General features: G+C 41.8%; 1 protein-coding gene across 5 annotated transcripts in view; it reads right to left on the reverse strand.

Moving 5' to 3' along the window:
- Positions 1-26,012, reverse strand: part of LOC138370087 (uncharacterized) — a 235,429-nt gene that overhangs the window by 88,712 nt on the left and 120,705 nt on the right. For all 5 annotated transcript variants that reach the window (XM_069334028.1, XM_069334029.1, XM_069334030.1 and 2 more), the window contains 3 exons: positions 23,040-23,192; positions 20,662-20,778; positions 7,857-7,951 (listed from right to left, as the gene is read on the reverse strand). In XM_069334028.1, coding sequence (XP_069190129.1) covers positions 7,857-7,951; positions 20,662-20,778; positions 23,040-23,192 — 365 coding nt within the window. The remainder of the gene's footprint in view (positions 1-7,856; positions 7,952-20,661; positions 20,779-23,039; positions 23,193-26,012) is intronic.

Below are 26,012 nucleotides of genomic sequence, written 5' to 3' on the forward strand. Positions count from 1 at the left end.
TATCATGAAAAATATAATTGTTGAATTTATTATTTAAATGGTCTTTCACTGTGTTTCCTAGAGAGTTGAGTTGAGGTGAGAAAGCCTCCTCGGGGATTATTGGTTCCCTGATTTTAATGAGTACATGGTACAGAGGGAACATACTAATAATGAACTCATGATAACATCTTTTGAGAATTTTGTGATACAGGCAAGTTCCATTCCTTGTCTTGTATGTAATGATCATGAATGGATGGTGGCAGCATTTCGTCTTCTACTATCTACTCTTCTACTTATACTATCTACTCTTCTACTTCTACCTATCTACACCTCTCCCTCCACCCTTCTCTAAACTCTCACTTTCAACTAATGACCCTCCTTGCCCCTCCCACCTCTCTGCCTCTCACCCCAAACCCTCACTAATTACTTCACTATTCATTTCTTTCCTTTCGTTTTCTCTTATACGTTTGTGGCAATGATTCTGTATTCTAGAGTTCTCTCTAGAGTTTCGGGTAACTGATCAAGTTACGGCGCCTTGTAGTCTTAGCACCTAGGTAGTCAAATACCTAGGTTACAAGGTGTTGAACGAGAGAGGTTGCCTTAGGAACTCTGGAGGTGCTCTAGAATAGTTAGCTAACTGGAGACGGGATAACGGACTAGAGAGAGCTGTTTCCCCCGGCTTCGTTAGTTAACTGGGGGGTGGAATAATGGACAAGATAGAGCTATTTCCCCACCCCCCGTTACAATGATGGCAGCGGTGTTGAACAATGTTTAAGGTAGTTGGTGTTCTTTTAACATTGTTCAGTCCCACGTGTCTTTTTGCCGCTCAGGCGCTATCAGGGAGATCTTGACAGGTGTTTATTATTCGCGAGTTAGCGAACTTTTTTTCAGGTTAGGAGATAGTGATTCTCTGGTGTTGTGTTTAGTGATTTTGTGAGTTTTGTGGTGTTCAGGGAATGTTCACCAGAACTTGCGAGTGTAGTGATTTATGTTAGTGATAAGATTTGGTGATTTTGGAACTTAGCGGTGTTGGTAGTGCAGGTCAGCTGAGTGTGACAGGTGACCTCGCATGTCCCACAGGGACACCCAGCCACCGCTGGTCTCCAGGTCAGTGGGGAGTGGCAGGTGTAGTTCTTAAGTAGTTTAAGTGTGGTTCTGCTCAGATTATTGCGATCGACTGTTTTACTCCATTTGAACGCAATAACCCGAGGTGTACTGGTCTTGTACAGCATGCTAGGGGGAGGCTTAGTATGTCAGTAGACTTCACGTTGGGGACGCTCGACGTTAGATAGTCTGGTCACAGGGGTGGCAACAGTTTTGAGTTGTTGACCGGCGGAGAAGCTAGGGAGACACTCTGGGTCACGTAGGTGGCTGTAGGTTAAGGGTGGGAGTAATGGTTAATTATGTACTTAAGATTAGGAACGGTACAGTTAAGTTTAGGCTAGTGTTTGTCTATTAGTATTGATTTTTTTGTGACAAGTTAAAAGTAGTGACGATCTTACACTCTCTTCTCTAACTTTCCTCTGTTACTGTCTTATGTTCCACCAAGTCAATATCATTCAGTGTTAATTGGATTATTTTAAAAATTTAAGTGTAGTTGTTGCCAGGAGGAGAGCGGTATGACTGGACTGTGTAACCCTATACAAACTACAGGGTCACATAACATATCTTGGGAGCACGATATTGTCGCCTTTCTGTTCACCCACAGGTGGGAGCCAGAAGAGAGGAGAGACGCACATACAAAAGAGGGAGACGGCTGCTGTGTACCACACTCACGGGCGTTTATCACCACCTCGACGACCAGCCCCCCTACCTGGAGGTCATGGCTCCACCACCACCACCACCCCAGGGGACCCCAAGATGTAGCCCTCTCGGTCAGTCAACATTGGTCTACCCAGTGGACCCCAGGACGGACGGACCCCAGCGGACCCCAAGACGGACGGACCCCAGTGGACCCCAGGTCGTTCTGCAGACGAACCCAGACGACCCAGTAAAGATGGAAGAGGAACAACGACTCCAGTCTGTCCCACCAACATCGGTCTACCCAGGACGGACCCCAATGGACCCCAGGTCGCTTGTCAAAGACCCATGGGAGGAGGAAGAGAGAAGAGAGAAGAAAGAAGAGAGAAGAAAGAAGAGAGAAGAAAGAAGAAGAAGATAAGACAAGCTGAGTGAGACACGATGCCTCGTGTCCCTTGCTGGTGTCAGCATCATTGCATGGAGCGTAATTGCAAGACAGGATCGTTTGCCTTAACTGGCCGCCCCTCCTGCAAGCAGGTAGCTCTGTTGAGTGATTCATCCTGTGTCGTGCGGACTTGATGTGGCTGTCAGAAGTAGCTCTCTGAAGGAGGCGTGCTGGAGCAACAGGGAGGAAGAAGAGTAGGATGGGATTTCTACTGTTGGCAACTATATGAAGGTCTCGAAACTTGTAGTCCCTATAGCTGTGAAAAACCCCAATATACGTCTCTCATGGTGACTGACGTAGGGCCAATTACAGATCAGCTGGGACAATCGAATTCCACGGTCCTGTGCGCAGTGCAAGAAGTAACGGCTTTCTGGTTGACCAAGGGTTGTTGTGCGTTAACTACGGAGAAGCGACGGAGGCAGTTGTGTTGAAGAAATGTGGTACAGGATTATCTACAAGACCAAGCAGTGACGTCGCCCAGCCAGAGACAATGGACGTCTGTCTACATATTTCATTTTTTTAGAGTAGGATGATGTATATTTGTTTAGCTAGGATGTATTCTTTTCGTTAATAAAGTTGTCGCACACAGCTAGCTTGCTTTAGCAGTGTTGCAAAAACTTTATTTTCGGGGAGAAGGGGAGATGTAACACTGTAAAAGTGTTTGGTTTAGGTTAATACATACATAGAGTACATGAGTCACAGACAAGGATCTGAGAGGCGCCAGTTGTCTGCCTGAGATCTCACACCTCTAACCGTTAATGACCCCAAGTGACCTGAGGTCAGATCATGATAATTTCACCTTGCTTCCGCTAAGCTTATAATTGTAGTCTGGTAGCCTTCAAACATGCCGACGTTTAAGGAGTGGCTTGGTAGTGCCGGAGGCTATCTACTTGTGGGCGGAGTTAGCTACTAGGTTCCCCAATAAATACTCGGAGAACTATCGAGCATGGAGCATTGACAGACAGAACAGCATCAAGAGAAGAGCAGACGAGAGCAGAGACGACGTCCCTAGCAGGGAGGCTGTCGGCCGGCAAGGGCGGGAGTCTCTGTCAACTACAGACCCCCCCCCCCCCCTCTCTATTCAACTTAGACTCAGTCCTCGGTGAGTGAACATTAAGGTGACTTGTCGTGTTTTACAAGTGTTGTGTGACGATCAGGGGCAGTCAAGTTGTAGGGTTCTCGAATTCTTGGATGATGACTCACTTTGAATATTAATCGTTAACATTTTACTTGGATTGCTTAAGTTATTATACTTATCATGAAAAATATAATTGTTGAATTTATTATTTAAATGGTCTTTCACTGTGTTTCCTAGAGAGTTGAGTTGAGGTGAGAAAGCCTCCTCGGGGATTATTGGTTCCCTGATTTTAATGAGTACATGGTACAGAGGGAACATACTAATAATGAACTCATGATAACATCTTTTGAGAATTTTGTGATACAGGCAAGTTCCATTCCTTGTCTTGTATGTAATGATCATGAATGGATGGTGGCAGCATTTCGTCTTCTACTATCTACTCTTCTACTTATACTATCTACTCTTCTACTTCTACCTATCTACACCTCTCCCTCCACCCTTCTCTAAACTCTCACTTTCAACTAATGACCCTCCTTGCCCCTCCCACCTCTCTGCCTCTCACCCCAAACCCTCACTAATTACTTCACTATTCATTTCTTTCCTTTCGTTTTCTCTTATACGTTTGTGGCAATGATTCTGTATTCTAGAGTTCTCTCTAGAGTTTCGGGTAACTGATCAAGTTACGGCGCCTTGTAGTCTTAGCACCTAGGTAGTCAAATACCTAGGTTACAAGGTGTTGAACGAGAGAGGTTGCCTTAGGAACTCTGGAGGTGCTCTAGAATAGTTAGCTAACTGGAGACGGGATAACGGACTAGAGAGAGCTGTTTCCCCCGGCTTCGTTAGTTAACTGGGGGGTGGAATAATGGACAAGATAGAGCTATTTCCCCACCCCCCGTTACAACATAGCGGAGGTAGATTCCAAGGTGACTTGTGGAAGGTGGCCCCCAAGCCCCAAGGGCAGTACTTACTGGGCACCTAGGGAAGGAAACCCTAGGCGCATGCAGCCTGAGTACTGTAGAATATTACTCCTGGCTCATGAACCACCTGTAGAGACAGACCACGCCACAAGGCACAGTAACAAACAAAACTGGAGCCAAAGGCACCTGACCAGCCAGTATCACATCAGCCAAGAACTGCCGGTTGGATCACCAGCGCGAGGGTCTGGGGCTTCCCCTTCCCCCTCCCGGGGAGGGGAGGTGGTGCAGACGGCGGCGCGGCAAAGCGATGACATCATGCTAGTTTGCTAGTATTTCATTTGGGGAGTTCTGTCCACTCGTTTGGCTTTCGATAGCAATCTGGGTGCCAGACCCGGTCAGTGGCAGACATGGAATGCTTCCAACCACATCGGGATTTCTATAGGCCATTGCTCCTCGTGCCTTTCTGAGGGGGGGGGCCCAGGTTTTGGCTCGTGGTCCTCGGTAGGCAAGAACTCAATGCACTTTGATGCCAGAAAACTAATAGTTACATATCAGCCTGGATAGCTCCGGGGAGCCAAAGGGGCTCCCCCACCCCCAGAAAACAAAAGTTGAATTTAACAAAACAAAAAGCCAGCATTAAATGTAATGAAACGCCATTTTCTGGGTGAGCCCCAGAGGCATCCTGGCACTATTGGGCTAATTTACGATATACTTGGGCATTAGTTAATGGAATTCTGCCTACCAGGGACCATGAGCCAGAACCTGGCACTCAGAGAGGCACGGGGAGCAGTGGCTCCTGGAAAACCCCCGTGGTTGGGGGTTTTCCTGATCTGCTATCGACCGAGGTTAGGCACCCAGAAAGATAGGCGTAACAAAGCAAACCCCACATGGAAAGAAAATTCCAGGCAAAACCAAACAGAGAAGCCCCCCTTCCCCAATCCCAAGGAAACAAGCAAACTTCACACCTCGCCGCCGTATAGCTTGGTTGCATAGCCAACACCTCCCCTGGAAGGGGATGGGAGAGCCAAGGACCCTCCACACTGACAACTCAGCAACTCCAGTTCGGAGGCTAAGCATCAAAACAATGCAAAAACCGCTGACCGGAGGGAGAGAGAGTGCCAGGGAGCCTCCAGTGCTCACCCAATAAATGACGTTACATTACATTCAAGGCTGGTTTTCTGTGGGGAGCCCCTTGGGCTCCTTTGAGCTACATAACCAAAGATAAGGAAAAAAGGGACTTACCCAGGCGGCGGCCACCACATGCTTCTCAATTCAAAGGTGAGACAACTTGCTGCAACGAGTGACCCAAAGCCACACACACAAATGACAGGGTAAGGACCAGGGAGCGCAAACAAAACCAAAGTGGAAGCGACTAATGCCCTAAGTCCTGGTCCCTATAACCAAAACGGGGCAGCCTCAGGGCATCCGGGTGGGCAACCAACCTAGCACGTTGCAGCAATCTAAACCTAGCATGCAATGTGGCTGCCGTCTCAACCCGAATATCAATGTTATCAGAATGGCTAAATTGGAAAACAAACAGAACAAGACTCGCAAGACTCTGGGTCAAAGGTGTCGTTGACCCAACAGGCAGCATGACTGAGGCAAAAGTGGTGACTGTCACTCTGAGACAAGGGGCATACAGCAATCTTCAAACTCGCACGAGGTGAGCAGGAACTCTGAAAACGCATCTATAGGTTCATCGAGCCCCTACAGGGCTTTCCAGGGCCCGTAGGCTAACTACTACAGGAAGCCCGGGCTAGCTGGTTAGATCCAAAGCTAACAAGGGGATGATCAAAACACTGAACCCCTGTGGCATATATAATCACGGGGCCCTAGCTGGGGCCACCAAAACAATATAAGTGGTCCTATAGCCATACAAGGCAGACCCCCCTCCCAAGAACAATAAAAAAAAAAATAAAAAAAAATAAAAAAAAGTATAACGGCCCCAGAGGAAACAGGAACCGGCCACTGCATCGGTAAGCTGGCTGGGCAACACCTTGATGCCCGAACCAGCAACAATACCACTCCCTATCCAAGGCTAAACAAGGGCCATGAAACCCTCAGCTGATCCCAAGGGTGCGGTAAATGCTGAACAGCAAAAAACCCCTACGGAAATGACGTTCTAAAGGCACCAGGGAGGGTAACCCTAACACTCAAGGAAAGTACTCACAGGGCACTTAGTACTCTACACATGTACCCATGTGCTTAGGGCTGTCCCCTAAGCACATGCAGCCCCAGTACTCTTATGATACCTGACCACCACACCACTAAGTTGCAGAGAGCATCACTAAGGCAAAACACTGCCAAGAAATTGAGGCCAGAGTTGACGACCTCCCTAGATTGCATTAGCCAATGAACTAGTTGCTGAGCAGCTGGCATGGAAGGTCCGGGGCTCCCCCCTTCCCCTCTCGGGAAGGGAAGGGTTGCGCAGACAAACGACGTGGTGGTGAGGTGTGACGTTTGCTTGTTTGCTTATTTCCTTGGGATTTGGGGGAGTTCTGTTTCTCTGTTCGGTTTTCAGTTGCAATTTTCTTGCCATGTGAAGTTTTGACTAGACTAATGTCGGGTTCTTACCATGTGTGGTTTTGTATTGGCTAGAACATCCCGTGCATAGGTTCGAACCCCTCATCACAGCAATTGTGGATTTGTTCATGTGGGGTTTGTTTTGTTATGCCTACCTTTCTGGGTGCCTAAACTCGGTCGATGACGGATTAGGAAAAACCCCAACCACAGGTTTTCCAGGGGCATTGCTCCCTGTGAATTTCTAAGGGGGGCCAGGTCCTGGCTCGTGGTTCCCGGTAGGCAGAACTCCAATGACTAATGCCCTAGTCTAATATATCGCATATTAGCCTGACAGCTCCAGGGAGCCGAAGGAGCTCCCCACAGAAAATTTCTGTTAAGACCTTCATTAGCTCCCTGGTGCTTACATGTTGGAACAGCTAAACCAAAGTATTTTGTAAGGACTATGAGACCTATGCTGACCTTGAAAGATAGAACCAGATCTGATTCTCTCTACGAAGTGAGAAGAACTTGGGTTCAGATATTTACCCAAACTATAGTATAACTAATCAGAAAGTCAAATAAAACAAACCATTGAAAGAAATAAGGAAGATGAAACCAAGCCAAACAACATATTTCTGCAAATTCTACAATTTCTTGGGCCGCTCCAAGCAACAGCCTGGTGGACCAAACTCTCACAAGTCGAGCTTGGCCTCGGGCTGGGCTTGGGGAGTAGAAGAACTCCCAGAACCCCATCAAGCAGGTATCAAATGAATAATTTCAGCCTTAGCCTGCCCAGCTGCCAGTATTGAACTCTTAAAATTTCCAATGGGAAGGCAGGGAGGGGATAAGGTGCTACTGAAATGTCCTACCAGAAAAGGACATTTCATTCCATTTTATGCCTGATTTCTGGAAGGAAATAGCTTCCCTGTACTTACTCAAAGTGGCACGTTGGTAACAGAACACTTTTGCTGAAATGGAAAATAAATGTAGTACCGTAGAACTAGAAAGGATAGATGAGGACTTACTCATGGGAGAGAATGACAGAAAATATCAAGCTGCATCCAGAACATGTGAACAAACTGCAGAACTGGTCTGACACTCAGCTATTAGAGTTCAAAACTAAAAATGTTAACAAAGAAACAGCTGTAAATGATCCAATAAGAATTTATAACACAAATAATGAACAATGGCTTACTTAGCTTCAGTTTTCTGTCTTCCTTCACTGGAGAGAGGCACTGCCAACACTTCAACTGCAGAAGGTTTACCCAAACAGCGTCTTAATGGTGTGCCCTGCAATATGGGAAGATTATAGATACGGCAGGTTTTCACTCTTACAATGCCACTGTCTGTCTTGATTTAAATTTAACCGACCGACTATCCCTAACTTACTTATGGTATCTGTGCAAGGGGTTCAACCACTGCAAACTACCTGATGCCAATCATTACCCACCAAAAATCTGCTATCAGACCAATAACAAACTGTTTTTAGACAACACACAGCCCCTCTGTTTAAATCCCTAAACATGATAAACAAACTCACTCCACACATTCTCTTGTACTATTTACATGTACGAAACCTTGTTCCTAAATGCAAATCCTAATCTGAAACTCTTCCTTGACAGATGTAATAGAACCCATAATCACCACACCAGAAATAAATATCTCTGATATCCGCAGAGTCAAACTAAATCTGTGTAAACACTATGCAAATAAAGGGACTTAGTCTATGGAAATCACTCCCTAATATATTAAAAAGCTGGCCAACTTATGCCTTATTCAAAAGTGAAACAAAAAGAACCTAATTTCATCCTCATAGTTTCCTACCTAGTGCTTCAAACCTGCACTGTATCTTGTGCTACCCACTCCCCCAATATATGTGCCTAAACCATGCCACTCCACTATTGCAATCACTGCTATCAACTTATATCATGGTCCTTATGTTGAATGCAAATTTTCCTACATGTACCCATTAATAATCCTCAAATTATGCTACAATGTACTTGTTAAAATTTTTCAATTTTTACTACAAATTTCATACTTAAAATTATCTGTCAGATTAAGGACCTGCCCAAAATGCTGTTAGTTGCTTTGAAAGAATGTAAAAACATCAATGCTATGAATTCTCATATATCCAATGTACCTTCTCATATATATATATATATATATATATATATATATATATATATATATATATATATATATATATATATATATATATATATATATATATATATATATATATATATATATATAGAGAGAGAGAGAGAGAGAGAGAGAGAGAGAGAATTCATAGCATTGATGTTTTTACATTCTCATAAATCCAGTGTACCTTCTTATTTATTTATTTATATATATTTATTTATTTATATATATATATATATATATATATATATATATATATATATATATATATATATATATATATATATATATATATATATATATATATATATATACATATATGTCGTACCTAGTAGCCAGAACGCACTTTTCAGCCTACTATGCAAGGCCCGATTTGCCTAATAAGCCGAGTTTTACTGAATTAATATATTTTCTCTAATTTTTTTCTTACGACCTGATAAAGCTACCCATTTCATTATGTATGAGGTAAATTTTTTTTATTGAAGTTAATATTAATGTAGATATATGACCGAACCTAACGAACCCTACCTAACCTAACCTAACCTATCTTTATCGGTTAGGTTAGGTTAGGTAGCAGAAAAAGTTAGGTTAGGTTAGGTTAGGTAGGTTAGGTAGTCGAAAAAACATTAATTCATGAAAACTTGGCTTATTAGGCAAATCGGGCCTTGAATAGTAGGCTGAGAAGTGCGTTCTGGCTACTAGGTACGACATATTATATATATATATATATATATATATATATATATATATATATATATATATATATATATATATATATATATATATATATATATGTCGTACCTAGTAGCCAGAACTCACTTTTTGGCCTACCATGCAAGGCCCGATTTGCCTAATAAGCCAAGTTTTTCTGAATTAATATATTTCTCCAAATTTTTTTCTTATGAAATGATAAAGCTACCCATTTCATTATGTATGAGGTCAATTTTTTTTATTGGAGTTAAAATTAACGTAGATATATGACCGAACCTAACCAACCCTACCTAACCTAACCTAACCTATCTTTATAGGTTAGGTTTGGTTAGGTAGCCGAAAAAGTTAGGTTAGGTTAGGTTAGGTAGGTTAGGTAGTCGAAAAACAATTAATTCATGAAAACTTGGCTTATTAGGCAAATCGGGCCTTGCATAGTAGGCCAAAAAGTGAGTTCTGGCTACTAGGTACGACATATATATATATATATATATATATATATATATATATATATATATATATATATATATATATATTGCTGCCAGTATACACCAATATATATATTGGTGTATACTGGCAGCAGGTTTTCTTTCAAACATGTTTCATTGAATATGACCGCATATTCTGTATTTATTATTTTCTGGTTTAGGGCTTCTATCCCTCTAACTATTTTCTTAGCATCAGGGCTTAATTGAAATAGGAGTTCTCCAAAACTCATTTTCGTACTTTTAAGGTGAAGAAAAGAAGTGATTTACTATAGAGTGTATTACACTTATTTGTATAATTTGCACGACGTTTCGAACCTCCATGGTTCATTCTCAAGTGAACAGATCTTACAATACTAGTTGATTTTATACCCGCATTAGGTCAGGTGATAATACAATGAAGGTAAAAACATGGGGGGATACATAAGGGATAAACATAGGGGCTGCAGAAGGCTTATTGGCCCATACGAGGCATCTCCTATCTAAACACAAAGATTAATCCAGTGTAATTGGCCTGTTATGTTGGACATTGTCTGACACAGAAGACAATGTCCAACATAACAGGCCAATTACACTGGATTAATCTTTGTGTTTAGATAGGAGATGCCTCGTATGGGCCAATAAGCCTTCTGCAGCCCCTATGTTTATCCCTTATGTATCCCCCCATGTTTTTACCTTCATTGTATTATCACCTGACCTAATGCGGGTATAAAATCAACTAGTATTGTAAGATCTGTTCACTTGAGAATGAACCATGGAGGTTCGAAACGTCGTGCAAATTATACAAATAAGTGTAATACACTCTATAGTAAATCACTTCTTTTCTTCACCTTAAAAGTACGAAAATGAGTTTTGGAGAACTCCTATTTCAATTAAGCCCTGATGCTAAGAAAATAGTTAGAGGGATAGAAGCCCTAAACCAGAAAATAATAAATACAGAATATGCGGTCATATTCAATGAAACATATATATATATATATATATATATATATATATATATATATATATATATATATATATATATATATATATATATATATAAGCCTATACTTGCATAAACCACAAGTGAAGATTAACAATCTTTGGACAACACCCACCAGTGGGACTCGAACCCAGAAAGCACAACTACCTTCCAGTAGCTGGCATAACTAGTATGCTTTAACCCACTACGCCATCAGACCTTACAAAAGAAGTAGATAGTTCGAGATATATATCTCAAACATCTCCACCTCCCGAAGGCACCAGATGAGTGAGGGGTCAGTCTGCATTTTTCGTCAAGCCACTGTCAATGTGAGAGAACTCGTGTCCAGCTTATAAGCCTATACTTGCATAAACCACAAGTGAAGATTAACAATCTTTGGACAACACCCACCAGTGGGACTCGAACCCAGAAAGCACAACTACCTTCCAGTAGCTGGCATAACTAGTATGCTTTAACCCACTACGCCATCAGACCTTACAAAAGAAGTAGATAGTTCGAGATATATATCTCAAACATCTCCACCTCCCGAAGGCACCAGATGAGTGAGGGGTCAGTCTGCATTTTTCGTCAAGCCACTGTCAATGTGAGAGAACTCGTGTCCAGCTTATAAGCCTATACTTGCATAAACCACAAGTGAAGATTAACAATCTTTGGACAACACCCACCAGTGGGACTCGAACCCAGAAAGCACAACTACCTTCCAGTAGCTGGCATAACTAGTATGCTTTAACCCACTACGCCATCAGACCTTACAAAAGAAGTAGATAGTTCGAGATATATATATCTCAAACATCTCCACCTCCCGAAGGCACCAGATGAGTGAGGGGTCAGTCTGCATTTTTCGTCAAGCCACTGTCAATGTGAGAGAACTCGTGTCCAGCTTATAAGCCTATACTTGCATAAACCACAAGTGAAGATTAACAATCTTTGGACAACACCCACCAGTGGGACTCGAACCCAGAAAGCACAACTACCTTCCAGTAGCTGGCATAACTAGTATGCTTTAACCCACTACGCCATCAGACCTTACAAAAGAAGTAGATAGTTCGAGATATATATCTCAAACATCTCCACCTCCCGAAGGCACCAGATGAGTGAGGGGTCAGTCTGCATTTTTCGTCAAGCCACTGTCAATGTGAGAGAACTCGTGTCCAGCTTATAAGCCTATACTTGCATAAACCACAAGTGAAGATTAACAATCTTTGGACAACACCCACCAGTGGGACTCGAACCCAGAAAGCACAACTACCTTCCAGTAGCTGGCATAACTAGTATGCTTTAACCCACTACGCCATCAGACCTTACAAAAGAAGTAGATAGTTCGAGATATATATCTCAAACATCTCCACCTCCCGAAGGCACCAGATGAGTGAGGGGTCAGTCTGCATTTTTCGTCAAGCCACTGTCAATGTGAGAGAACTCGTGTCCAGCTTATAAGCCTATACTTGCATAAACCACAAGTGAAGATTAACAATCTTTGGACAACACCCACCAGTGGGACTCGAACCCAGAAAGCACAACTACCTTCCAGTAGCTGGCATAACTAGTATGCTTTAACCCACTACGCCATCAGACCTTACAAAAGAAGTAGATAGTTCGAGATATATATCTCAAACATCTCCACCTCCCGAAGGCACCAGATGAGTGAGGGGTCAGTCTGCATTTTTCGTCAAGCCACTGTCAATGTGAGAGAACTCGTGTCCAGCTTATAAGCCTATACTTGCATAAACCACAAGTGAAGATTAACAATCTTTGGACAACACCCACCAGTGGGACTCGAACCCAGAAAGCACAACTACCTTCCAGTAGCTGGCATAACTAGTATGCTTTAACCCACTACGCCATCAGACCTTACAAAAGAAGTAGATAGTTCGAGATATATATCTCAAACATCTCCACCTCCCGAAGGCACCAGATGAGTGAGGGGTCAGTCTGCATTTTTCGTCAAGCCACTGTCAATGTGAGAGAACTCGTGTCCAGCTTATAAGCCTATACTTGCATAAACTACAAGTGAAGATTAACAATCTTTGGACAACACCCACCAGTGGGACTCGAACCCAGAAAGCACAACTACCTTCCAGTAGCTGGCATAACTAGTATGCTTTAACCCACTACGCCATCAGACCTTACAAAAGAAGTAGATAGTTCGAGATATATATCTCAAACATCTCCACCTCCCGAAGGCACCAGATGAGTGAGGGGTCAGTCTGCATTTTTCGTCAAGCCACTGTCAATGTGAGAGAACTCGTGTCCAGCTTATAAGCCTATACTTGCATAAACCACAAGTGAAGATTAACAATCTTTGGACAACACCCACCAGTGGGACTCGAACCCAGAAAGCACAACTACCTTCCAGTAGCTGGCATAACTAGTATGCTTTAACCCACTACGCCATCAGACCTTACAAAAGAAGTAGATAGTTCGAGATATATATCTCAAACATCTCCACCTCCCGAAGGCACCAGATGAGTGAGGGGTCAGTCTGCATTTTTCGTCAAGCCACTGTCAATGTGAGAGAACTCGTGTCCAGCTTATAAGCCTATACTTGCATAAACCACAAGTGAAGATTAACAATCTTTGGACAACACCCACCAGTGGGACTCGAACCCAGAAAGCACAACTACCTTCCAGTAGCTGGCATAACTAGTATGCTTTAACCCACTATGCCATCAGACCTTACAAAAGAAGTAGATAGTTCGAGATATATATCTCAAACATCTCCACCTCCCGAAGGCACCAGATGAGTGAGGGGTCAGTCTGCATTTTTCGTCAAGCCACTGTCAATGTGAGAGAACTCGTGTCCAGCTTATAAGCCTATACTTGCATAAACCACAAGTGAAGATTAACAATCTTTGGACAACACCCACCAGTGGGACTCGAACCCAGAAAGCACAACTACCTTCCAGTAGCTGGCATAACTAGTATGCTTTAACCCACTACGCCATCAGACCTTACAAAAGAAGTAGATAGTTCGAGATATATATCTCAAACATCTCCACCTCCCGAAGGCACCAGATGAGTGAGGGGTCAGTCTGCATTTTTCGTCAAGCCACTGTCAATGTGAGAGAACTCGTGTCCAGCTTATAAGCCTATACTTGCATAAACCACAAGTGAAGATTAACAATCTTTGGACAACACCCACCAGTGGGACTCGAACCCAGAAAGCACAACTACCTTCCAGTAGCTGGCATAACTAGTATGCTTTAACCCACTACGCCATCAGACCTTACAAAAGAAGTAGATAGTTCGAGATATATATCTCAAACATCTCCACCTCCCGAAGGCACCAGATGAGTGAGGGGTCAGTCTGCATTTTTCGTCAAGCCACTGTCAATGTGAGAGAACTCGTGTCCAGCTTATAAGCCTATACTTGCATAAACCACAAGTGAAGATTAACAATCTTTGGACAACACCCACCATATATATATATATATATATATATATATATATATATATATATATATATATATATATATATATATATATATATATATATATATATATATATATATATAGAGAACGCACTTCTCGGCCTACTATGCAAGGCCCGATTTGCCTAATAAGCCAAGTTTTCCAGAATTAATATATTTTCTCAAATTTTTTTCTGTTGAAATGATAAAGCTACCCATTTCATTATGTATGAGGTCAATTTTTTTTTATTGGAGTTAAAATTAACGTAGATATATGACCGAACCTAACCAACCCTACCTAACCTAACCTAACTTATCTTTATAGGTTAGGTTAGGTTAGGTAGCCGAAAAAGTTAGGTTAGGTTAGGTAGTCGAAAAACAATTAATTCATGAAAACTTGGCTTATTAGGCAAATCGGGCCTTGCATAGTAGGCTGAGAAGCCAAGTTTTCATGAATTAATTGTTTTTCGACTACCTAACCTACCTAACCTAACCTAACTTTTTCGGCTACCTAACCTAACCTAACCTATAAAGATAGGTTAGGTTAGGTTAGGTAGGGTTGGTTAGGTTCGGTCATATATCTACGTTAATTTTAACTCCAATAAAAAAAAATTGACCTCATACATAATGAAATGGGTAGCTTTATCATTTCATAAGAAAAAAATTAAAGAACATATATTTATTCAGGAAAACTTGGCTTATTAGGCAAATCGGGCCTTGCATAGTAGGCTGAGTAGTGCGTTCTGGCTACTAGGTACGACATTATATATATATATATATATATATATATATATATATATATATATATATATATATATATATATATATATATATATATATATATATTATATATATATATATATATATATATATATATATATATATATATATATGTCGTACCTAGTAGCCAGAACGCACTTCTCAGCCTACTATGCAAGGCCCGATTTGCCTAATAAGCCAAGTTTTCCTGAATTAATATATTTTCTCTAATTTTTTTCTTATAAAATGATAAAGCTACCCAATTCATTATGTATCAGGTCAATTTTTTTTTATTGGAGTTAAAATTAACGTAGATATATGACCGAACCTAACCAACCCTACCTAACCTAACCTAACCTATCTTTATAGGTTAGGTTAGGTTAGGTAGCCAAAAAGGTTAGGTTAGGTTAGGTAGTCGAAAAACAAATAATTCATGAAAACTTGGCTTATTAGGCAAATTGGGCCTTGCATAGTAGGCTGAGAAGTGCGTTCTGGCTACTAGGTACGACATATATATATATATATATATATATATATATATATATATATATATATATATATATATATATATATATATATATATATATATATATTATTAAATATGACCGAAAAAGTAAGATTAATAATTCTAACACGAATTTTCTCAATCTTTCGTACATTACGCTTCACTGTTGGAGGTAAATCAAAAATCACTTCTCCAAAATTCATTTTTATTTCTAGTCTGACGCGACACGGGCGCGTTTCGTAAAACTTATTACATTTTCAAAGACTTCACAAATACACAACTGATTAGAACTTACGTCTCTCTGATATTATATCTACATTTGAGTGAGGTGGGAAGGATGATGTGGCATTAACACAAGACAGAACAGGGGATATTAATAGGGTATTAAAAGTATCAACACAAGACAGAACAGAAAACAATGGGTATTGAATAGAAGTGTTTGTAGAAAGCCTATTGGTCCATATTTCTTGATGCTTCTATATTGGAGCGGAGTCTTGAGGTGGGTAGAATATAGTTGTGCAATAATTGGCTGTTGATTGCTGGTGTTGACTTCTTGATGTGTAGTGCCTCGCAAACGTCAAGCCGCCTGCTATCGCTGTATCTATCGATGATTTCTGTGTTGTTTACTAGGATTTCTCTGGCGATGGTTTGGTTATGGGAAGAGATTATATGTTCCTTAATGGAGCCCTGTTGCTTATGCATCGTTAAACGCCTAGAAAGAGATGTTGTTGTCTTGCCTATATACTGGGTTTTTTGGAGCTTACAGTCCCCAAGTGGGCATTTGAAGGCATAGACGACGTTAGTCTCTTTTAAAGCGTTCTGTTTTGTGTCTGGAGAGTTTCTCATGAGTAGGCTGGCCGTTTTTCTGGTTTTATAGTAAATCGTCAGTTGTATCCTCTGATTTTTGTCTGTAGGGATAACGTTTCTATTAACAATATCTTTCAGGACCCTTTCCTCCATTTTATGAGCTGTGGAAAAGAAGTTCCTGTAAAATAGTCTAATAGGGGGTATAGGTGTTGTGTTAGTAGGGATAAGAGCCTCGTTGGACGTAGAATCGCTGTTTACCAACCTACCTGTGGACGAGACAATCGGGATGATAGCCGACAGAGTGTATCGTGATCCAGCCTGTACTCCTCTTGACATACCCGAGAATATTCTAAGGAAACTACTCCAAGCTTGTACTAAAGAGGCACCCTTCTTGAGCCCGGATGGGCACATGTATAAGCAAGTAGATGGGGTCGCCATGGGTTCTCCCCTAGGTGTCCTGTTTGCAAACTTCTACATGGGTACCATCGAGCAAAAAGTCTTAGTCGACATGAACTTGAAACCGGCCATATACTGCAGGTATGTTGACGACATTTTTACACAGGTACCTGATGTCAGACATCTGCAGGAGCTGAAGGAGGCATTTGAGCAGAGTTCCGTGCTGCGTTTCACTTACAAGATGGAAAAGGATGGAAAGCTGCCCTTTCTAGATGTAACAGTCATGGAAAAGAGCGGAGGTTTCCACACTGCAGTCTACACTAAGGAAACGAACATAGGAATGTGCTTAAATGCCAACAGCGACTGCCCAGACAGGTACAAGAGGAGTGTTGTTAACGCATATGTCGACCGTGTTCTAAGCCACAGCTCAGAATGGAAGCAAGTCGACGAAGAACTCTGTAGGGTAAGGCAGGTCCTAGTCAACAACGGCTTCTCCAATGGTTTCGTCGAAGACATCATAAGAAGGAAAGTGAAACGCCATGCAACCTCTGAAGAGACAACTAACACAACACCTATACCCCCTATTAGACTATTTTACAGGAACTTCTTTTCCACAGCTCATAAAACAGAGGAAAGGGTCCTGAAAGATATTGTTAATAGAAACGTTATCCCTACGGACAAAAATCAGAGGATACAACTGACGATTTACTATAAAACCAGAAAAACGGCCAGCCTACTCATGAGAAACTCTCCAGACACAAAACAGAACGCTTTAAAAGAGACTAACGTCGTCTATGCCTTCAAATGCCCACTTGGGGACTGTAAGCTCCAAAAAACCCAGTATATAGGCAAGACAACAACATCTCTTTCTAGGCGTTTAACGATGCATAAGCAACAGGGCTCCATTAAGGAACATATAATCTCTTCCCATAACCAAACCATCGCCAGAGAAATCCTAGTAAACAACACAGAAATCATCGATAGATACAGCGATAGCAGGCGGCTTGACGTTTGCGAGGCACTACACATCAAGAAGTCAACACCAGCAATCAACAGCCAATTATTGCACAACTATATTCTACCCACCTCAAGACTCCGCTCCAATATAGAAGCATCAAGAAATATGGACCAATAGGCTTTCTACAAACACTTCTATTCAATACCCATTGTTTTCTGTTCTGTCTTGTGTTGATACTTTTAATACCCTATTAATATCCCCTCCTGTTCTGTCTTGTGTTAATGCCACATCACCCTTCCCACCTCACTCAAATGTAGATATAATATCAGAGAGACGTAAGTTCTAATCAGTTGTGTATTTGTGAAGTCTTTGAAAATGTAATAAGTTTTACGAAACGCGCCCGTGTCGCGTCAGACTAGAAATAAAAATGAATTTTGGAGAAGTGATTTTTGATTTACCTCCAACAGTGAAGCGTAATGTACGAAAGATTGAGAAAATTCGTGTTAGAATTATTAATCTTACTTTTTCGGTCATATTTAATAATATATGTCTACAGGAAAGACTGCTACCAAAATATACTAATATATATATATATATATATATATATATATATATATATATATATATATATATATATATATATATATATATATATATATATATAAACATATATATAAACATATATATATATATATATATATATATATATATATATATATATATATATATATATATATATATATATATATATATATATATATATATATATATGTCGTACCTAGTAGCCAGAACGCACTTTTCAGCCTACTATGCAAGGCCCGATTTGCCTAATAAGCCAAGTTTTCCTGAATTAATATATTTTCTCTAATTTTTTTCTTATGAAATGATAAAGCTACCCATTTCATTATGTATGAGGTCAATTTTTTTTTATTGGAGTTGAAATTAACGTAGATATATGACCGAACCTAACTAACCCTACCTAACCTAACCTAACCTATCTTTATAGGTTAGGTTAGGTTAGGTAGCATAAAAAGTTAGGTTAGGTTAGGTTAGGTAGGTTAGGTTGTCGAAAAACAATTAATTCATGAAAACTTGGCTTATTAGGCAAATTGGGCCTTGCATAGTAGGCTCAGAAGTGTGTTCTGGCTACTAGGTACGACATATATATATATATTTATATATATATATAAAATAAATAAATAAAATAAATATGAGTTATGTACTGCAATCGATTAATAATTGTTTTCCAAACTCAAGAGGCTTTTAAATACACTAAAATAAAATAAAAATTTAAAATTACAATAATGGCACATTTAATTTGTACCGTCATTGTACGTCTTCTCTTCTCCTAGCCATAAGACTTGCCCAAGATACTGAACATAATTGGGCCTATATAAAGACAAGTTATTAATGTACACACCAGCTGTTAACATTCTGTTCCACAGCTGTGGAGCAGAACAACCACAGAACATACTGTACTCTGTTCCTGGTAGGTCATGCTCTTTATATTTATATGAGCAGGAGTTTTCCAGTTGTATTTTAGAACTAAGTGCTGCTTGGACTGTTTGTCCGGTAAAAAGCGTTTCTGCCCGAAACGCTTTGCGTAATAGTGGCTTTAGGCATTGTATGTACTAGCTCTATCTATAAATCTATCAATTTTTGTAAAATCTCTTGTATGTATGTGTTACAACCCTGGGTTCCTCAAGTGGAAACCAGAGGTCAAAGTGAACTAAATAAGCTACTCAAGATAACGTTAGATTAGCAAGACGCAAGTCGACGTGTTTTTGTTCGTATCTTCCCTGCCAAACGTAGGACGAATCTTGTTGCTTACAAGCATTCAGACTCTTGAGCTTGTTGTGGATTAAATATAACATTGTTATAAGATTAACTACCCTGAGAACGAATAAAGTAACAATATGTTGCATAGGGGAAAATTTTTAATGTGTTTAGCTGCACAATCAATTAGGCTCCTCCCGGCACCACCACAATGCGGGAGCCCTGAGCTGGTCGCTGGAAGCGTTCTTCTCTGCTGGCGTTCGAGGTGTAAACAACTGGACTGGTGACTCGGCGCTTCTCCCCTTCTACCTTTCTTCTTACTTATTTCCCTTACCTTAAGTTAAGTATATCCTGTGTTGTAAGTGTGCCTACTCTGGTAGTAAAGTTTGGTGAGACCTGGGGGTAGTATTTGCCAGTGTTTTAGGTACCCCTAAGTGTTGTGTTGTGTTGTATTAGGGTACCACGTGGTCTCACTACCCTAAGCTGCATCAAGCTTCAGTTCTTAACCAGTAGTACTTTACCCTAGCTTGTTCTCAGTGTAAACCTTGTATCCTGTCTAAGTGGACCAGGGCTTTTAACGTAAGATAGTGTGGTAAAGTAATTATTATTATTGTAATTGGTATGAATGTATATGGGGGGTTGTTAAGGGGGTAATAAATAAGTAAGTTAGTTAAAGGAGTATCCATTTTTCCTGTGTAGGAGATCTATGATCAACCTCTAGGCTGACTATTGCTGTAATAGGCCAAACCAAGTTATTTCTCTATATTTAGTGGGGGCCGGACCTTTGAGATCTCCCATATTTGATAACTCTTAATGCTAACTACTGCCCCTAAACACATGTTATACTATATCCCCCATAGTACAGACTACCATATGTAACAGTTTAGGATATGGATATTAGATTCAGGTTGGATATGTTTATCCTACCTGAATAAACATTTATTTATTTATTATTTATTTATTTAAAGTGATCTACAAGATCATTACTATCTAGGAGGTAAAGCTTATCTTGCTCCTATTTGAATCATAACTACTACTGTATTATTATGACTTCTCCTTAACATATACAAACCTGACGTTTTTGTAATTCTGAGGCTTTGTGTTTCCTTTTAATTCTCTTAATACCACCAAAACGACGTGTATCTGAGTCCTCATCAGTCGGTAGGCTGTCTTCATCAGTTGAGGAAGCCTACATTATGAAACAAAATACAAAGTTTGTAGTGGTGAGTACCAAGATCTTATTACAGGCATATTATCAAATCTCACAGATTTGAACTAGAGAATATAAACTTAGTTTTGATTTTTACATAATGTTAAAAAAGGCCTCAACACACTTTTATTATATATTATCTTAATCGTTATCATCACCCTATTTCCCACCTACATGATTATGGAAGGCATCAGCCCTGATGGGGACACAGATGGAGGAGGCTTAAAACATTGTTGAGGACATTTTTAGGCTAGGAAGTTACAACAAAGAAAGAAATCCATTAATGAAGAAACACAGAATTATATGAACACGTTTGCTGATATGTCCAAACCACAAATCAGAAAATGTAGAAATGTCAACATTTTGGTCTATCCTGGACCATTATCAAGATGTGTAATTGTCCAAGATGAACAAAATGTCATTTATTCGTTTTCTGTTGTGTGGTTTGGGCATCACATCAGCAAGCACGTTATTGTGACTCTGAGTCTGCATGTTTGCTGATACCAAGCAACTAGGGAAGATAAGATACTTAGACCATTGTCATGCCTTACAAGATACCTGGACAAAATATATGGATGTAGTAACACTTGGCAAATGGAACTGAATGTGAAAAAATGCCACATTATGTTATGTGGAATAGAAGATAATAGGCCATATATACAACCTACAAATTATCTGAAAAATGCTTTAAAGAATTCTGATAGAGATCTAGGGGTGATTCTAGAAAGAAAACTGCCATGTGAGTATCACATAAAGAACATTGTGCGAGGATTGTATGCTATGCTTTCCAATTTTAGAATTGTTTTTAATTAAACACATGGATTGAAATATTAGGGAAATTGTTCATGATCTTTGTGAGACCCACATTTGAATATGCAGCTGTTGTATGGTACCAGTATTTTAAAATGCACATCACGAAATTGGAAAAGGTCCAAAGACATGCAAGTAAATGTCTTCTGGAACTAAGAAAAACAAGAGATACAAAGAAAAGAGAGAGAGATTATATGGCCACAACATACAAAATAGTAAAGGAATCATCAACACTGACAAAGAAGAACTGTTGAAAACTTCAACTTCAAGAACAAGAGCTCATACATTCAAACTAAGGAACAAAACTGCCAAAAAATATTAGAAAGTTCACTTTAGCAAACAGAGTGGTAGGGCATTCCATCTGCCCTAGAGAGACTGCGCTACCATCCATTTTTCATGTCACAACAGTTAAAACAAGTTAAATGAGAAGGCAGTAGAGGCTAAAAATCCTCAGTGGCTTTAGAGTGTCATAACAAAGTACAGTACTGGGAAGATGGGACACTATGACCATAGCTCTCAATCTGTAATTACACTTAGGTAATAACTTTATAAGACTAGATGGACATATCCCTTCCTTTTGTCATATAGTCATACTGGCTTAGTACTTTTTCTTGATAATTACCTCATATACATCCCACACGTTACTAACATTAATTTTTCCACAGTGTCTTGCATCAGGATATCTATTGACTCTTCTCTGTATTTATTAATAAACTCCTTTTGTTTTAACATTAAAACTATTATTCTCTCACCTCTTAGAAGCTTATGAAGTATGATCACCACTTTTTACAACTCACTCGTATTTGATACAGCACTGCCATGTGATGAGACAGCCCTATAGACATTTCTCTCACTGCTCTCAAGTAACACACACTTACCTTAACATACCTTTCTTCTCAAGCATATACTGGGGGTCACTAACACTCTTCTATACTGTTCTGCCATTATACATCCTGTATCATGTATACTTATGTACTGTATATATTTTAAAAATGTAATATGTGACTGTCTTTTAATATATAAATCTTTGAATTTACAACCATTTTCATTTTCTCCTGGAACACCATTTACACCTTAAAATAGGTAATAACTATACGAGTTAAATATTAAAAACTACAATATCAGCACCATGTTATATGATAATTTTTTATGCAGTGGTATACCAGAGTAACAAAGGTGTCCATTTCCAACAACAATAAATGTTTTATTTGTTATATTTACTCTATCGTAAGCCATAAATCTACTAAATATGCTGCACAAAATTCCCACTTGAGCCCCATATTAGTCTGTCTTACCTCCTTGTCACATTTAATTTATCCTGCATTCATGCATAAGCCTTAAAAACGTAATTTGTTCCTGAGGCTTAAATAATTAGCAACATTTTCATGATTCCCGGCCACCTTCACAATGCCTCACCAATGTAAACTCACCCCGTCTCCGGCAGAATAAGAGGCACTGGCATCTGCATGATAAGGCTGGGCAAGTGCCTCACTGTTACTGGCCTCACTGATGTCAGAGCTCAGCAAGGAGCCCTCATCACAAGGAACTTCTTCACATGGGCTATCTGGGCCGAAGTACTTGCCCTGCAAGAAAACACATCATTTCCATATACTGTACATAGGGAGGTATCACCTCTGGCTGGAAGAAGGGAACCCATAGCCTCAGAAAAAAGCACACACATTTCTATATACTGTAATTTTATATTTATTTACTTTCTCATTTGTCAGCACTCAGTGGCAGGAGATATAAGAAGACTTAAGACACAATACTGTAAATTACAAATTTACAGTAAAAACAAACTTATGTAACAGTGTTTCTACATGAAAATATTCTCAGAATGCAAAATGTACTGCAGTATACAGTAGTATCAGATTGACCAGTCTTACTGTGATCATGAGGGAAAACATAAAACATTGCAAAAAAACCAGCGTTGAATGTAATGAAACGCCATTTTCTGGGTGAGTCCCGGAGGCTCCCCAGAGCTATCCCAGGCTGATATGCTAATGTCAGACTTTGGCATCAGTCATGTGTATGGAGTTCTTAGGCCTACCGGGGACCACAGCCAGAACCGGGCCCCCTCAGAGAGGCAAGGGGAGCAATGGCCTATAGAAGCCCCCGTGTAGTTGGAAGCATTCTATGTCTGCCATCGACCGGAACAGGCACCCAGAAAGGTAAGCGCCCCAAAACAAACCCCTATTCTGGTTAAAATTGCTACCAAAAACCGAACTAATGGATAGAACTCCCCAACCGAAAACAAGCAAACTAGTGTGACGTAACACACTGCCGCGCCGCTGTCTGCGCAGCTCCCCCCTCCCCGGGAGGGGGAAGGGAGAGCCCCAGACCCCCCGCGCCGGCTACCCACACCTCAGTTCTTGAGGCCGGATGTCAAAAACGCGAAAAACTGCCGACCGGAGGGAGGGAGGGATGCCGGGGAGCCTCCGGGACTCACCCAGAAAATGGCGTTTCATTACATTCAACGCTGGTTTTCTGGGGGGAGCCCCGTCGGCTCCCCGGAGCTAACTACCCACAGACAGAAAAAGAGGGACTTACCCGGGAGGCGGTCGTCGCTCACCCCTCAACTCGAAGCCGAGACAACTGGCTGCAACCGCCGACCCAAAGCAACACAGGCCCGAAGAGGCCCAGTGACATTCACAAGGTAACGAGCAGCCAGGACCCTGTTCGACCGCCAAAATCCCCGCGCCCGAATATCAGACCAAGACATATTCCCAAAGACGGCAGCAAGAGCCGCAAACTTACGAACGTCATGGGCACGGGGATAGACCGCAGGCTGGCTGGACCTAATAACCCTGCGGACGACCTGAGAGACCCGAACCCGCGAACAGGGAAGAAGGGAAACCGGATCAACCCACAGCGCGTCCCCGGACACAGAAGCTGTGGCGCGCAAATAACTGCGAAGCGCCGCAACCGGACACAAAACATGATGCACCCCCGGCCTGACCAACCAAGCATCAACCACCCATGGACCCCTCCGGAACGCAGCAGTCTCATTCTTCGCCAGAAAAGAAGGAGATGGCTGCAAACGAACAAAACTATCACCACGACCAAAAGAGCAGAAACCCCTGCGCCGGAGGAGAGCATGAAGCTCCCCTACCCGACCCCCAGAGGCCAAAGCCAACAAGAAAAGTGCCTTGGAAAAACAATCCTGGACCGAAGGGGCCACAACGAAACGAGGAGACGAAAGGAAAGCGAGCACGCTGTCCAAAGACCAGGACGGCTCAGGCGACGCATGAGCAGGCCGGAGGTGAAACAATGCACGAGACAGCTTGCGAAACGGCGCAGACGTAACATCGATACCGAAAGCAAGCTGAAGCGGCTCCGCCAGCGCCGCACGATACGAAGCGACAGTGTTAGGCATAAGATGACGGTCCTGAAACAACCACGAGAGGAAGGACAAGACCACCCGAACAGACAAGGAGCTAACACGACGAAGACGCCAAAAGAAACGGAAGGACCGCCAGGAAACTTCATACTGCCGCCGAGAAGAAGCCCTCAGGTGGGACACCAACAAGGAGGCCACCTGATCACCATAGAGATGATGATAGACTCGAGTAAAAAAAACCATACACGAAGACTCGAGGAGAAGATCGAACCAGCTACGTGACGTACCGGCCCGATCTGCTGAAAGAGGCGGAGCCGCGGGAAAACCCTCGGGTTCGGACACCGAGCAACCAGCGCCTGAAACCAAGGCTGGGCCGGCCACCAAGGGGCCAGAAGGACAACTCTCCCCTGGTAAGTCTCTAAGTGAGTCAGGACCTGGAGCAACAGCCGAACCAGGGGAAAGAGGTACAGGAACCCCCACCTCGACCAGTCTAGCCGAAAGGCATCGACCCCGACGGCCTCGCAATCGGGGAATGGCGCCGCATAAACGGGAAGACGCCACGACCACGCCGACGCGAAGAGGTCCACTTCGGGGCGCCCGAACGTCTGACAAAGCCAATGGAAGGACTCGTCGTCGACCGTCCACTCCGTGGAGAGGGGAACGAAGCGAGACAAGGCGTCGGCCAAGACGTTGGACACGCCCCGTACGTGAACCGCCAGGAGAGCCAAACCCCGAGAACTCAGCAGACGAGTCACCCGAAGCGACCAACCCCAAAGAGACAAGGACCGCATCGAACCCCCGCGGTTCAGGCAATGAACCACCGGAGAGCAGTCCGAATGGAGTCGAATCGTCGATCCGCGGGCCACCCGAATCCTCCCCAGAGCAAACCACACTGCCGCGAACTCCCGCACCGTACTGTGAGCTCGACGGAAGGACGGATCCCAATGCCCCTGGCCGGCCTGGTGAGCACTGGTCACAAAACCCCAGCCGAGAGACGACGCATCCGTGTACACATCGAGTGAGGGCTCGGGCAGGCGCCAAGGCACTGAACCCCTGTTACGGC

The sequence above is a fragment of the Procambarus clarkii genome, chromosome 30 (genome assembly GCF_040958095.1).
Source record: "Procambarus clarkii isolate CNS0578487 chromosome 30, FALCON_Pclarkii_2.0, whole genome shotgun sequence".
Classification (NCBI taxonomy): Eukaryota; Metazoa; Arthropoda; class Malacostraca; order Decapoda; family Cambaridae; genus Procambarus; species Procambarus clarkii.